Source organism: Alternaria rosae, assembly GCF_020736505.1.
Source record: "Alternaria rosae strain MPI-PUGE-AT-0040 chromosome Unknown BKA58scaffold_11, whole genome shotgun sequence".
Lineage (NCBI taxonomy): Eukaryota > Fungi > Ascomycota > Dothideomycetes > Pleosporales > Pleosporaceae > Alternaria > Alternaria rosae.
Window position 1 is genome coordinate 487,463 of NW_025763580.1, and position 12,703 is coordinate 500,165.

At 52.1% G+C, this 12,703-nt stretch overlaps 5 protein-coding genes across 5 annotated transcripts; 1 reads left to right on the forward strand and 4 right to left on the reverse strand.

Moving 5' to 3' along the window:
- The first annotated feature begins 36 nt into the window (after nucleotides 1-36).
- BKA58DRAFT_432309 (fungal-specific transcription factor domain-containing protein) lies at nucleotides 37-2,535 on the forward strand. Its single transcript, XM_046173123.1, has 4 exons — nucleotides 37-211; nucleotides 267-304; nucleotides 360-1,578; nucleotides 1,626-2,535. Exons 1-4 carry the CDS (start codon nucleotides 157-159, stop codon nucleotides 2,462-2,464), a joined length of 2,151 nt encoding a protein of 716 aa, XP_046020866.1. The 5' UTR covers nucleotides 37-156; the 3' UTR covers nucleotides 2,465-2,535.
- A 35-nt stretch (nucleotides 2,536-2,570) lies between these two features.
- On the reverse strand, nucleotides 2,571-3,974 carry BKA58DRAFT_51878 (uncharacterized protein). Its single transcript, XM_046175433.1, has 3 exons — nucleotides 3,856-3,974; nucleotides 3,223-3,801; nucleotides 2,571-3,168 (listed from the first exon to the last, which is right to left on the reverse strand). The coding sequence occupies exons 2-3, from the start codon at nucleotides 3,664-3,666 to the stop codon at nucleotides 2,677-2,679; spliced, it is 936 nt and encodes a 311-aa protein (XP_046020867.1). The 5' UTR covers nucleotides 3,667-3,801; nucleotides 3,856-3,974; the 3' UTR covers nucleotides 2,571-2,676.
- A 629-nt stretch (nucleotides 3,975-4,603) lies between these two features.
- Nucleotides 4,604-8,556, reverse strand: BKA58DRAFT_393396 (adaptin N terminal region-domain-containing protein). The gene is made up of 8 exons (XM_046171091.1): nucleotides 8,152-8,556; nucleotides 8,013-8,100; nucleotides 7,945-7,958; nucleotides 7,845-7,888; nucleotides 7,506-7,795; nucleotides 7,125-7,459; nucleotides 5,136-7,078; nucleotides 4,604-5,085 (listed from the first exon to the last, which is right to left on the reverse strand). The coding sequence occupies exons 1-8, from the start codon at nucleotides 8,240-8,242 to the stop codon at nucleotides 4,984-4,986; spliced, it is 2,907 nt and encodes a 968-aa protein (XP_046020868.1). The 5' UTR covers nucleotides 8,243-8,556; the 3' UTR covers nucleotides 4,604-4,983.
- A 478-nt stretch (nucleotides 8,557-9,034) lies between these two features.
- BKA58DRAFT_393399 (uncharacterized protein) lies at nucleotides 9,035-9,865 on the reverse strand. The gene is made up of 2 exons (XM_046171092.1): nucleotides 9,409-9,865; nucleotides 9,035-9,327 (listed from the first exon to the last, which is right to left on the reverse strand). Exons 1-2 carry the CDS (start codon nucleotides 9,539-9,541, stop codon nucleotides 9,182-9,184), a joined length of 279 nt encoding a protein of 92 aa, XP_046020869.1. The 5' UTR covers nucleotides 9,542-9,865; the 3' UTR covers nucleotides 9,035-9,181.
- BKA58DRAFT_393402 (armadillo-type protein) lies at nucleotides 9,866-12,697 on the reverse strand. Its single transcript, XM_046171093.1, has 4 exons — nucleotides 12,299-12,697; nucleotides 12,121-12,252; nucleotides 11,952-12,065; nucleotides 9,866-11,904 (listed from the first exon to the last, which is right to left on the reverse strand). Exons 1-4 carry the CDS (start codon nucleotides 12,486-12,488, stop codon nucleotides 10,109-10,111), a joined length of 2,232 nt encoding a protein of 743 aa, XP_046020870.1. The 5' UTR covers nucleotides 12,489-12,697; the 3' UTR covers nucleotides 9,866-10,108.
- Between the last annotated feature and the right edge of the window lie 6 nt (nucleotides 12,698-12,703).

Here is a 12,703-nt window from a genome sequence, read left to right on the forward strand (position 1 = left end):
AATGCGGAGGCGGCAGGCGCGCGACCGTCATCACGTGTACGAAACACCACCTTGGCAACGTCAACCTCGTGTTGTCTTACGGAGAACAAGCAACTCTTACTTGCGATACACGACCTGCTGCGCTGTCGGAACGAAGCGCGCTCACAGGCCACCGACATGTCGACAATGATAACATTTGCCGCGAACAACGAGTTTTTCCGAAAGCGCAAAAGTGCGTATAGGCCGTGCGCAGCACACAACAAGCAGCAGCTAACAGCGTCGCGTAGGAGTCCATCGCGCATGCGAATCATGCAAGAAGCGCAGAGTAAGCTACAGTAGTACCGTAAACCTATCAAGGTATTCATCTAACGCTATACTAGAAAAGGTGCTCGCACACCTTTGATGATGACGAAGGAGCAACGGGCGGTGGCGGTAGCGTTCCCCAAAGTGGTGGCGGAAGCAATCCATCCTCAGACAGCCCTTCAACGAACGGACATTATCATCCCCATGATCCCAGGGGGGCGCGTGGAGACTACGGCCATGCTCAATCCACAATGCCGCCGCCGCAAAGCCCGGCCTCGGACCATACAGTCCAAACACCACCCAACTTTTTGGGCTATCTCAACCCTGAAGCCGTCTTGCGGGAGCAAGTTCATTCCGAGCGTGGAAAGACTGCTCAGTCGCCCAGTCACCCTCCCATTGGACAATGGATCGAAGAACGAGATCAGAGACAGACATCGTCGCAAGTGGGCTCAGGCGCTTCGCGGATAGTAGAAACAGGTCCGCATTCCAACCAGGAGGCTCAGGTATCTAGGGCTCTCCTAACCTACCTAGACGCGGTCGGAGTTGATATACTCCCTTCTCGTATGAACCAAACTGCGCTTCTCGAGATCTACTTCAGCTACGTCCATCCACTGCTCCCGCTTGTGGACAAGGAGTTGTTCTACGAGCAGTACAACTATGGTCGGGAACCTCGAATTCTGATGCAAGCGATTTGTATCGTCGCTTCAAAACACGCAACAGCCGCCAAGCACCTTTACTTGGGTAACGAAACGCAGCCACTCAATCCACGCGAGTTCTCTCAAAGGCTCTACAATGCCGTCATTGTTGGGATCGAAGCAAAGCTAGAGAAGAATCGCGTCGTGCTCATCCAAGTGCTTGCTCTGATATCACTTCATTGCGAAGGTCCAGATGGCGCTGAGCAAGCTTCTATGCATCTAGCACAAGCAATTCATCACGCACATACCTTTGGCCTCCAATTTGGACATCAGTGGAAGAACCAGAGTTCAGAATCTCAAGGCAACTTGGAAGATGTCTTTTGGTGCCTCTGGAGTCTGGACAAGATCAATGCTTGTATGAACGGGAGACCTTTACTGATGCACGACCGCGACAACAGCTTGAGACAGCTCCCCCAAGATCCAGAGAAAAGGTCAAGCCCATTCGGTATTTGGCTTCAAATCTCCGAGATGTTGGACAAGGTCATCGACTACTATAGGCCTGGCAGAGCCGCTGAAGAGACAGGCTGGGAAGGTGATGACTTCTTAGGGTTTGAAGAGATGGTTGGAGACGGCGAAGATAAGCTCGATGGCCCTATCATGAGTAAGCTGCTCCAAATACTGAAGTTCCAGTTTTGCTAATTTCCTCAGGTCTTCTATCGCTCTTCCATCATACCATGTGCATGGCCTCCCACAAATCCCTCTCCATCAACGCGCCGGTCAAGTCAACACCCTCTTACGTCCGACAGAGTCTCTCGGCTACACGAGTGATCCATCTTCTCAACGCTGAATCCCCCGAGCTACTCCCACCGCTTCCGATAGTACCCTACGCACTCGGTGTAGCCCTCAGCGTGGTATATCGTCACTTCCGCTCTCGCCGCCTAAAGGTCCACGTCAACCGCGCCACCGAAGAGCTCAAGCAATGCGTCCGCCTCCTCGACCGTTTGCGAAACGCATGGTGGTCTGCAGGCACGACAGCTGATCTGGGACGAGCTGTGCTTAGCAATGCGGCAGGACGTAATACCAACGCTGTCAACACGCCTGTACCTGTGCCAGCCGAACCCCGTCCGACCGAGCCGAAGACGGAGCCGCCAGCACCGCAAAACACACACAACAACCAGCTGCCACCACAGAACCAGTCGCAGCCATGGTCGCAAAATATGGGAGAAACGCCCATCGACCCTCGGCTACAACAACAACATCAAAACCATACTCACGCCAACTCGCCTATGACCAGTCTCCTCAACCCCATACCCGCTCCGACACCCGGTCAACACCCCACAAGCAGCGAACGCGCAGATCGCGCGCCTATGACGGGCCCTCCCGCCGGTTTCGGTTTCGCAGAACAGTCACCGGACTGGTTGAATTTCGACGCAGCATTCGAGAACTTCGAAGGCTTGCTGGGAAGTAGCGGCGCGGATTTGAGTAACGAGTTGTTCAAGCCGTTGAACTATGAGACGTTGGAGGGATTCTTGGATCCTGCTGCTTAGGTATTGTTTGTATTATACTGGTTGTATGCGAGTAACTAGGGGCTACGTAATAATGAAATGTAGGCATGTTGATTGACTTTGGTGGCGTTGCATGTGGCGCGCCTGTGTATTGTCTCCGCCGCGCTCCGATGTGTGGGCATGAAAGCTTCCATTTTACAGTGATGTATTTGCCACGCTGCTTTCTGCTACAACTTCACGTTCCAGTCTTTTGCTCATTCTTCCACGACGTCCTCATCTGATATGGACGTGCAGCTCGTTTGCGACGCTGATTGAGTAGACCCGTGGTCAGTTTCTGAAGACAGTCGGTAACCAGTGTTCATGACTAATGTTCCTGTGAGTGAAGGGGATTGCGGCGTTTGCAAGTCTACCAGAGGTGTCTCATGATATGAACCTGCGTCAACCGATGGCTGTCGTCTTCTTCGTGGTCTTCGCTTTCCTATCAGCAGGTGTGAAGACTTGAACATTTCCGTGTTGGGGGGCGGAGGAGGAGGAGGGGGTAGAGGACCACCAGGCGGTAGAGATGGCAGTTCAGGCATCGGCCACATATGCATGGTGATAGCCCAGTCGGGCTGTATCATTTCTTCCCACACTTGTGGAAGGATAATCTCACCATCAGGGCCGACGAGATCATAGTGTCCTTCGTGTACGTGTGGTCCAATCACATCGACATGTAAGAAAGCTTGATTAATCAATTCTTCCATCCCCTTGGCTTCAAGTCAGTAAGATGATCAATTGATGGCGAACATACTGAGTATTACCTTCCATGTCTTGCATGAGTTCCATGGGAAGCTAAACTTTCGGCCGACCGCATCCTTGAACTTGATGGGTGCTTTTGACAAGACTACTGCAGGTCGGTTGTAAAGGGGTATATCTTTCTCACAGATTTGATCCACTAGCGAGGTAAATTCGTTGGAATCGACTAGGTCTAGTTGACACTCTCCCATTCGCATCAATGTACGCAATAGCATTGCGATCTCTTTTATTCTCGTCGAGCGCCGGGAAGAGTCGGTGACCAATGATACTATCTCTGTAGGCGAGAACGTCGTCAGAGAGATAGGTGCATAGGACATGCTTACAGCATCCCGTGCCGATTGAGCTTCCGTTGATGAGATAGGCGATTGGACATCGACATCCAACACCGTTGCCGCGTTGTCAATGCCTGAAATAATAGGCTGTGGTATTGTAGCGGGAGCCGGCTCCATGATACTCGATGCGGCCAGCACGTGCGGAATATCTGGCTGCAATGAGTCGTTTCGGGTGGTCGACGCGCGGTGCTCTTCCGGAACTGATTGCTCGTCACTTGCTACGTACGTTGTGATGTCGCCAGTACCGATGGGCTCACTTCAATCTAAGTCAATGAATGCACGAAGCATGCTGACGTCTTCACTTACAGATTAGCGGCCACCAGCAATAGGTTCAACGAATTTAACCTTGCGTGCAATGTTTCTCTCAGCTTCTTCATATCATCTGCCTTATACAAGGCCCACCCAACTTTCCTGCAATTTTGCGCCATACCAGGACTCCCTAGTCCACCAAGTCTTTTGTCGTACTTCTTCGTTTTGTCTAGAAATAATTCAATAATCTTCATAGTCTCCATGGCTATCCACGAAGCCGATTTAAACGTAGCTTGGGCGACATGTCGACTTTCGCCTAAACAGCTGACTCGGATGAATGCTTCCTGCATACATCTTAGCTCACGGAGTGCTCCTCGATAATCTTCGCCTGCGTCATGGCTACCATTGATCGCTTGGATCAAACGCTGTGTTAAGGCGGCTGCACCGATGAAGTCACCAACAGAGAAGCCAAAAGACATGGTGAAAGAGTGAACAGAAACGGACGGAGAACTACAATGCAAACATCGGCACAAGAAATCTTAAGAAAGCAGCGTAGGGCGGAGTCGCACCTGAGCCAAGCCGTACTCAGCCTTGGTGGGGTAAGCACCCGCACGCATGCACTGCCCAATGCTGCAACACTGGCTAACGAGCCACCGTTCGCTACGAATGAGCGATCACTATGAGCAAATAATCAATAAAAACCAGATTACATCTTTGGCTCGGGCTCGGGCCTGTTTCTGATGAGTGACTAAGTCAAGTGGTCATCCAACCAAGGTCAAAGGAAGCTGCAACCTTCCTCCGCGAAGAACCTCAAGCTCACTCAAGCATTAACATCATCTACGAGCATTCAGATCACCTATCAGCATCAGCAAAGTACTATCATCACTTCACACCAAACCCAAGTTACCACGAAACAAAAAACGCTCCAATATATATGTAATCATGCTACATGAGCCAGAAACAAGGGTATGCGCCATATCTCAATGTTTTCCTCCTTCTCCTCAAGAATGAACGCTACACATGCAGCCTAGCTCAGACTCTTTCGCTCTATCTCAACAGCCCAAAGTTCCCAGACAAAAACATTAGTATATGAACAAAAGGTTCCAAGTGTGTACACATCAGTGAGGTGATGGTGTAAGAATAAGTGGTGTTGGTGATGGCGGTGATCGAGATGAGAGCTGGTATCTAAGCCATGCCCTCAATACCCTGCGAAAGGCGGTCTTGCATAGCCTTGACCAAAACAGGCGGAACCGACTCATCAGTCGCACGAATCGTAATCCGGTACATCTGTTTCTCGTTAGCTTTCTCTTTTCCCTTGTCAACGCACACCAACATACCTGTGTTTCGAAGTTCGGTTCCAGCCTCAACAAGCACCCAAACTTGCCCTCACTCGAATGCAACACCGTCGCACCGACGATATTCTTAACATTAGGATCCACACCAGTCACAATACCCCACTTGAAGCCCTTGACCACCTTTTGCACGAACTCAGAGTCCATCGTTCGGTTCTTGTTGATCAGGCCGAAAATACTCTGATGTTCGCGGGGGGCACCGCCGATCTGCTTCCAGCGTTTGAAAAAGTCTTCTGCGCTGAGTTCAGCGCCTTCCATGTACTTGTGTAGGAGGACTGGTAGTTGGAGGGTCAGACCCTGTAGTGCTCCGGCGAGGTAGGATATACGGATGGTTGGCGGGTCGATGAAGACGTTCTTGCATTCGAACATGATGGTTTGCTGCGTTTGGCCTTCGGGCGCAATGGAGGTGTCGGGTAGACCCTTGATGTCTGTTTTCAAGGTTTCCGATGACCTATTGTCGAGCGTCGTTGTGAAAGATCCCATGGAGAACTGTGACTTGTTCGTGAAGTAGAAGATAAGAGCGCCCAATTGTCCGCGATATTCTGTTCGTAGGCCGATCTGTATTTGCTGGTCTTCGTAGAGGACACCTTCCGGTCGTAGTAAGAGACGAGTGTACCCAACCTCCCAGTCGGGACTGAGATGAGCCGCGCTTGCGAGGTTTGGTGCTTTGGAAGCCTTGCTCAAATCCATGTTGAGATCCAGCCCCTCCAAATCGCTTGATATCGCTGTGACACCGTTGGCGCCATTTGCCGCGCCGGTCTTGGCATCCTTTGGTACGGGTTCGGTGAAGCTTCGCTTCACACCAGCAGACGTATTTTGCCTCGCAAGACCAAATTCTTTGAGGTCTGCATTCGCATCCTTGCCACCAATCACCCACGTTCGCTTATCGCTAGTAGTGGCATGCTTCTGGTGTAACCGCGAAAGCAGTGCTGATGTCCGTTCTGGGTAAGGAGGCATCTCGTCGCATACGGTGCGCAATAGATCGTCCGTCGGCATGGTGGCGAGTGTAAGGTACTCGCATGCTCTTTGCTGGAGTTCAGAGTCGAGCGAGTGGCTGTAGGCGCGGAAAGCCTGAAGAAGCTGAGGCTTGATCTCAGGGAACAAGTTCACGTACTTGACGTAACATGACAAAAGTATCGCCCGTGTCGTTGACGAGCAGCCTCGCATCTTCGCACTCAACGCCATGAACTGCTCAATTGGGCTGCATCCTTTGCTATCCGCGATCAAGTGGCCAAACTCTCCAAGCAGGTAACCGCCAATCTTCACAAGCGTCTCATGGCAGTCCGACTTGATGTACTGCAGGATCGTTTGCGCGGCGTACACTTGTAGCTCTTCGTTGTTCGTCGTGATCTGGATAACTCGTTGCCAGACTTCGTCGCTAACGTGGTCTCCAGCCATGGCGATCAGTCGTAGCGATATATCCACATACCACTGAACATCCGTAGCGTACTTCTCTGTAAGGATCGCAATTTTCAGTACCATCTCTTCTCGTATCGCGTAGTCGGCGGATTGTAGGTATCGGAGGAGTTCGTTCACGATGGCTTGCGCATTCGTCGGATCACACATGCTGTAGAGCAAGTCCAGACCTTGCCTTCGCACACTGATATCCCTGTCTCTTAACGATCCGATGATGATTGCTTGGTGCTTCTTGATGGGGTCCAGATTCTCCGATCGAGCAGCCAGATGTGTCATGGCCTCCAATCCAAGATAACGCACGTTGGTTTCCCGAGATGCAATGAATTTGCCCAGCCGTTGCGATATTTGTACCATCAAATCTTGCTCTGTGTCGAGGTGTATTACGAGGTTGATCGCTTCGAAGAGGACGGCATTTTGCGCGTTGTTCTGCTGTACGTTCTTGGGCATTTCGAGGGCGGAGTCCATGATCTTCTGGAGCGCTTCGCGAATCAGTTTCCGGATATGTGAGTCCTCTGTTTCAGTCAGCATGAGCTCGCAGTAGCTAGTGACGATACGAACCGGGAGGTGGGTAGTACTGCAGCAACTTGAGCAGCTTGACCAGTATCCACGGACATGGCACCTTGTAGTAGAAGTAGCCTTCGGCACACTCGTTGTCCACGACTATGCGCTTCAGCCTATTCGCGGCTTTGTTGTAGCTTCCCTTGTACTGTTCGGTGTTGTCCTGAACGAGTGCTGTGACCAAGGATGTGACCGAGAGCGCCACGCCCATGTCGGGATCGTCCATAAGAGATATTATCCGTTCCGCCCATTCGTGCTGTACGATCGCAGGGTGTTTCCGGTATAGTCGCAGGAGGGTAAGGGCGGCCTTCTTCTTCACGAATGCCTTGGAGGCCCTGTCCGACGTCAGCTTGGCCACGGAATCCAGCTCATGCCACTCACGGTGATATAAGAAGCCTATGGACCTCGGCGCTTAGTGCCTCTCCCAACTCTTTTCCACCCACGTTCGCAATCGCATGCAGTGCCAGACAGTTGTTGAGCTCATTGTGGTCCAGCAAGTCCTTCCTGATGCTGTTAACGACCAGGTGTAGCAGTTCGTGCTCCTCGTGCAGGAATAGGGTAACGGCGAGATATCCGATCTGCTTCTCCGAGTATTTGGTCGCGGAGATGAGGTTGACCGCTTCGAGATGTCCGAAATCGACGTTCCAACCGAGGATGTATATGTAGAGGAGCTGCGAGGGTCAGCAATAGGCCAGGAGAGTCGGTGAGTGGCGTATGTACCTTGCAGACGTATTTCTTCTTCTGGTAGCCATTTAGGCCGGCATCTGGGGGGAGTTCTGTCAGAGCAGGTCATTGGGAAGGTGTATCCATGGAGAGGTACCTCTGAACTTTTGCCTGCAGCACTGTTAGCCTTCCGGATATGCTTAGAACTCGGCAGCGTGTACCCACCGTATGTTGGCCAATTCCTTGTTGATGCGCTTCTCTTCCAGTTCTCTCGCGCGAGCATTCCTGAGGTCTGCGATGAATGAAACCAATCCTGTCCGCGTGTGAGCTTCGGTCCGTTGTCTGTGGGCATGCCGTCATGTACCTCGCATCGTGGGCACGTTGCCCGACTGCTCCCGGCTGAAGAGGCCTCCACCAGCCCTCGCTGCCATCTTGGAAGTGACCGAGGCCGCCATGCTGGTGGTAGTAGACGACGTGGTGGGTGGGCGGTTCCCACCTGGTAAGTAGCCCGACAATGCGGCGGCGGTAGTGGTGGTGCGCTATGGAATGGTGCGGTACGGGCCTCGAGGCAGGGTTTATGCCGGCGTGCGCGCTGCGGAGCGGAGGTCGATAGTTCGCGAAAGGGGCGCCTGTCAGCGCTTTCTAGACGCTGGCTGCAGGCTTATGGCGCAATCGAGAGCAGGACATGGAATTGGAACAAGCAAGGAAGACGCACAACACCCCGGCAAGCTATCTAGTTGTTTCTCTGGATGCACAACTGACGGTGGGAAGAAGTGGATGTTCTACACATGGATGCCAAGCAAACAGGGTCTAGCGTGGTAGCTCCTGCCCGTGCGAGTCAAAGTAGGATCAAGACATCGCGATCTTGACCCTTATGGCAAGTGCAGCTCCATGCACTCGACCTTGGGCAGTACTGAATCAGGCACCTTTCAGCAATGCCGTAGCAGCCTTGAGATCTACTGTGTATCCAGCTCCGACCGTCCCATCGCTCTCCCCCGAGCTCCGCAAGCTATCGATGAGATGCCACACGCAACACGATTAGGTGCACAGGGACCAAGAAGGCAGCGGCTACATCCACTATACAATGTTTCTCAAACACGCGAAAGCTTCCAACACAGCTCCTAAGACATATCGTACGGTCAATACCTAGGGCAAGGAACTCAGTGGAGATGAACACGCGCATCCGTAGCAAGACGCGTCAACGCGCCCATCACGAACAGTATGAGACATCATAGGCATAGGACAGCTTTGAACTTTCAAATCATCATTCACTGATATCAGGTATACCCTCGATCCTTCGATCGTCCCATATAAACGCCGAAAACTCCCTTCCATGCCACCCTCACGCCACGATCCAGAGGCTCCATCCTTGTCACACCACACAATCACACCATCTACTTGCTAGTAGTGAAGTCGGTCTCGAGGTTCGACGATCCGTTGTCAGCGCGACCGCAGTTGCACGCATCCTCTGTCCGCTTTCCGCACGCGCAAGCTGAGGAGTCGGCGGGAAGCTTGTTCTCGGTGGCGGCCTTGTCGCAGGCTGTTGATACGTTAGTATACATGTATCGGTTATATGATGGTGAGTAGTAGGCGGTAGGTGGTGGATATTGGGTATACGGACTGGGGAGAGAGGGCATAAGGTGAAGGAAAGAAGGGAGCGACATACTGCATTGAAGCGCTGGCTGCTTTCCACACGAGCACTTTGCCTCTTGAGCGCACACGCAGGTGCCGTTGTTACGTCCGCAGCAGACCATCTTGGATGTTGTGGTGGTTGGTTGGTAGAGTTGAGGATGTAGTTGTAGTTGTAGTTGTAGGTTTGCGAGATCGAGAAGTAGTGTATAGTAGGTTGGTAGAGTTTGTCTTGTGAATAGCTGTATTCAATCGACAGACAGCTCTTCTTTATACCCCAACTCTCCTCTGCATACTATGTCATGGACCCTGGATTGCTAGCGGGAGAAAGCACGTGAGTGGCTCGTCTGGCCAATCAGAGCGCTCTTGATTACGCTGATGCTGCGGAGTGAGGCTGAGGATAGGCAGACGCCACTGCGCTGATTATTCACTGCTTTTCGCTTGTCTTCCATTTGTTGGAGATCGTTTGAGGGTTTATCTGATTGATATGGTGGTTTGGACGTGGCGTGATGTGGTGTTAAGTGAGGGTTTCCACCCAGCACACATGGTTTAGTTGAAGTGGCGACTACAATATTCGAGTACGGCTCTCAGCAAAAGCGATGCCAGTGTTATAGTATTCATAAGTGGAGAGTGCATTATTAAGAAGAAGTAGAGTAGATACTAAAAACATAAGACATAACCCATCATCAAAATCATTGTGGTGCCGTGTTCGTCCGCTTCATGCCTTTACCCTTTAACCGTTCCCTCGCCGGTGACTCCTTAACCATCGTCTTCGGAGAAACCTCTTCAATTTCGCCAATAACCTCCCGAACCCTCACAGGGGTCCGTGGCCGCTCATCTGAGTTGGTCTCACTCGCAAGCGTAGACCCCCTAGCCCTCCCCGGAGACATGCCAGGAGAATCAGTAGTAGCTCTGCGAGCCAACTCTCTAACTCTCCCCGGCGAGGCGCCTCCAGGGCTACCTAGTGTGCTGACGTCGCCAGAAGAGCGACGCCCTTGGTGTTTAGACAGAGACTGTCTAATGCGAGAGTATTGCGTCCATTTGGTCAGTCTGGAAGTCCTTAGTACTTCCCCGACGGCTTCTTGGAGTTCTCTTACCGCATTGTTCTGCAGCGCCTGGAGCAGCACAATCGCGTTTTGGTGGTCTCGGCTAGCTGTTGATGGGGATTGCTGCGCGAGACCAACTTCCGTTGCGTTGGCGTGCTCTTTGATTGTTTCGAGGAGGCCGCTGTCCTCTTTTATCTCTTCGGCGATGGCTGCGGCGCCTTCGAGAGTTTGGGCCAGCAGGCCTAGGCCGAGTAGTCCTTCGGATCGGGCTTCGGGGTAGAAGCGCTGCCGTACAAGTTGGGCAATTGGTTTGGCTATCTGGGGTACTTGTAAGATCTGTATTTGCACTGCTTCAACGTCTTTTTCGGCGTTTGGCCGTCCAAGATATCGCAGCATGGCGACGATGGTACGGCCAAGCTCGATCATTGGGTTCTTCATCGTAGTACTTGGGAGTGGTGCGGACGGAGCGAGGGCTTGCTCGACAATGTGTGAGAAGATTACGGTATCGGCTGAGATGTCTGGGTCGATGGCTTCTGTGTCAGGACCGACGGTCTCGTACATGACTTTCTCGATGTTGTAGAAGTTGCCGGTAACGAGCTTGCACAGCATAGCTGCCGCCTCGCCTCGAACTGAAGGGTCGTCTAGTACGAGCATGCGACAACACGCTTCCATGAGTCCGGCATCTGCAAGCAAAGCCCTGTTAGCCTCTGGAAACGTAAGATGCCGCATAAAACCAGCGGCAGCATAAAGAAGCGCAGGCTTAGTGCTCTTCTTAAGAATCACAATCAATCGAACGTGAAGTTCCATGATCTTAACCATATCTATGCAAACCTCATCAGACATGGCCAGGTTTCCGACCATGACACAAGCGCATATCGTAGATGGGTATGCGCTCTCCCAAGGTGCGCGGAGCTTTGCTTCCAGCCTTTCGATAACAGGACTTCTGACGTTGAAGCTTCGTGCAAACACATCTGTTGCTGAAGCGGCAGATAGCAGCCCAATGAGTTGAGCCATTAGAAGAACCTGCGCTTCGTCTGATGTGGTGGTATCCGCGTTTTTGCTTGTTGCGAGTTCCTGGAAGACGGCTTCGATGTCCTCTGGCTCCAATCGAGCCTCAAACTCCAGCATCAGGGTCACAAGGTCGTCGAGAAGTTTCGGTGTTGCTATCCTTTGCTGGAACTCTGGATCTTGGAGATAATGTACCAGGATGGCCACGTACTCCAGATGATGGTCTTCATCGTATTGCAGTGCTACATTCAGCAGACTCTTGAATGTTTCCAGCGAAACTTCGTCTTTGAACTGGGCGTCGCTCAGGTTGCTCGTAGTCCAGCTCAGTAGGTCCGTGGCGTAATCTAGCGCTGCTTCCGGAATTCTGTCCAGTACTAGGAAGGTGCATATTGTGGCATCCAGTCTGAGAGCGGCCGCCGCAGCTTTGGCGGGTTCTATCTGCATGAGCTGCATGTCTGGAGGATCCTGTGGCATTGCTCACCAAAGTCATTACAAAGGTTGAAAAGTACGGCCAAAGTGGTCAAGCGTAGTTCTGGCGAGGGAAGGCAGCCAGCGATGGCACCGAGCTCTCTCACGGCGAGCTCTCTGTTGGTATCTTGACTCCAGTCAGACTGTTTGCGTCGTACAAGGATCTCATCAGGTTACAGTACCGTTATCAGCAACCGAGTTGCCGATGACTCTCAGATATTGCTTTGCCACGGGATCTTCATGGCGAACGGCAGACAAGCCACGAAGAGCGTAAGCAAGGATGCCGCTGTCGCGGAACGGGGCCTGCCATCTTTCTATACAGTGTCAGCAGGGTTGACTTTGGACAGAGGCATAACGTACTACGACCGCCAACAGCCGTCCCAAACAGCTGCAAGGTCTTCTCTATGGCCTCATTGTCCCCACTTGCTGCAAACGCATCGAGCTTATGCACGTAACCTGTGAGGGCAGCGGTCTGGCCTGCAGGGTTCCCTTGGAGTAGGCGCTCTAAAGACGCTATATAGTCGCCAAGCTCCTCATTGGATAATGGCATATCGCAAAAGTGTGAAGATGAAGAAACGCAATCGCTCAAAGTCGTGGCAAAGCTCAAGTGTGCATAGTGGCGGTAGAGATTGCGCAAGGATGAAACGGCTACTCGCAGTCGTCCGGAGCCGCCGTACAGGTGATAGCTACTAGTCGGATTGGTTTCAGGAGAACTCCAGAAAAAGTGCAATCAATAGTTCAGCCACTTGTTTTTTCAGATGCGGA

Bases quoted from the DNA above. Each gene is read 5' to 3' on its own strand.
- BKA58DRAFT_432309 (XM_046173123.1), top strand. From the start codon at position 157: ATGTCGACAATGATAACATTTGCCGCGAACAACGAGTTTTTCCGAAAG. The intron at 212-266 runs GTGCGTATAGGC...AGCGTCGCGTAG, and splicing joins GTTTTTCCGAAAGCGCAAAA to GAGTCCATCGCGCATGCGAA. The intron at 1,579-1,625 runs GTAAGCTGCTCC...TAATTTCCTCAG, and splicing joins GCTCGATGGCCCTATCATGA to GTCTTCTATCGCTCTTCCAT.
- BKA58DRAFT_51878 (XM_046175433.1), bottom strand. From the start codon at position 3,666: ATGGAGCCGGCTCCCGCTACAATACCACAGCCTATTATTTCAGGCATT. The intron at 3,169-3,222 runs GTAATACTCAGT...CTTGAAGCCAAG, and splicing joins ACTCATGCAAGACATGGAAG to GGGATGGAAGAATTGATTAA.
- BKA58DRAFT_393402 (XM_046171093.1), bottom strand. From the start codon at position 12,488: ATGCCATTATCCAATGAGGAGCTTGGCGACTATATAGCGTCTTTAGAG. The intron at 12,253-12,298 runs GTACGTTATGCC...GACACTGTATAG, and splicing joins GACGGCTGTTGGCGGTCGTA to AAAGATGGCAGGCCCCGTTC. The intron at 11,905-11,951 runs GTGAGCAATGCC...TCATGCAGATAG, and splicing joins CAACCTTTGTAATGACTTTG to AACCCGCCAAAGCTGCGGCG.
- BKA58DRAFT_393396 (XM_046171091.1), bottom strand. From the start codon at position 8,242: ATGGCGGCCTCGGTCACTTCCAAGATGGCAGCGAGGGCTGGTGGAGGC. The intron at 8,101-8,151 runs GTACATGACGGC...ACACGCGGACAG, and splicing joins CAACGTGCCCACGATGCGAG to GATTGGTTTCATTCATCGCA. The intron at 7,079-7,124 runs GTTCGTATCGTC...TGACTGAAACAG, and splicing joins GCAGTACTACCCACCTCCCG to AGGACTCACATATCCGGAAA.
- BKA58DRAFT_393399 (XM_046171092.1), bottom strand. From the start codon at position 9,541: ATGGTCTGCTGCGGACGTAACAACGGCACCTGCGTGTGCGCTCAAGAG. The intron at 9,328-9,408 runs GTCCGTATACCC...ACGTATCAACAG, and splicing joins CCTTATGCCCTCTCTCCCCA to CCTGCGACAAGGCCGCCACC.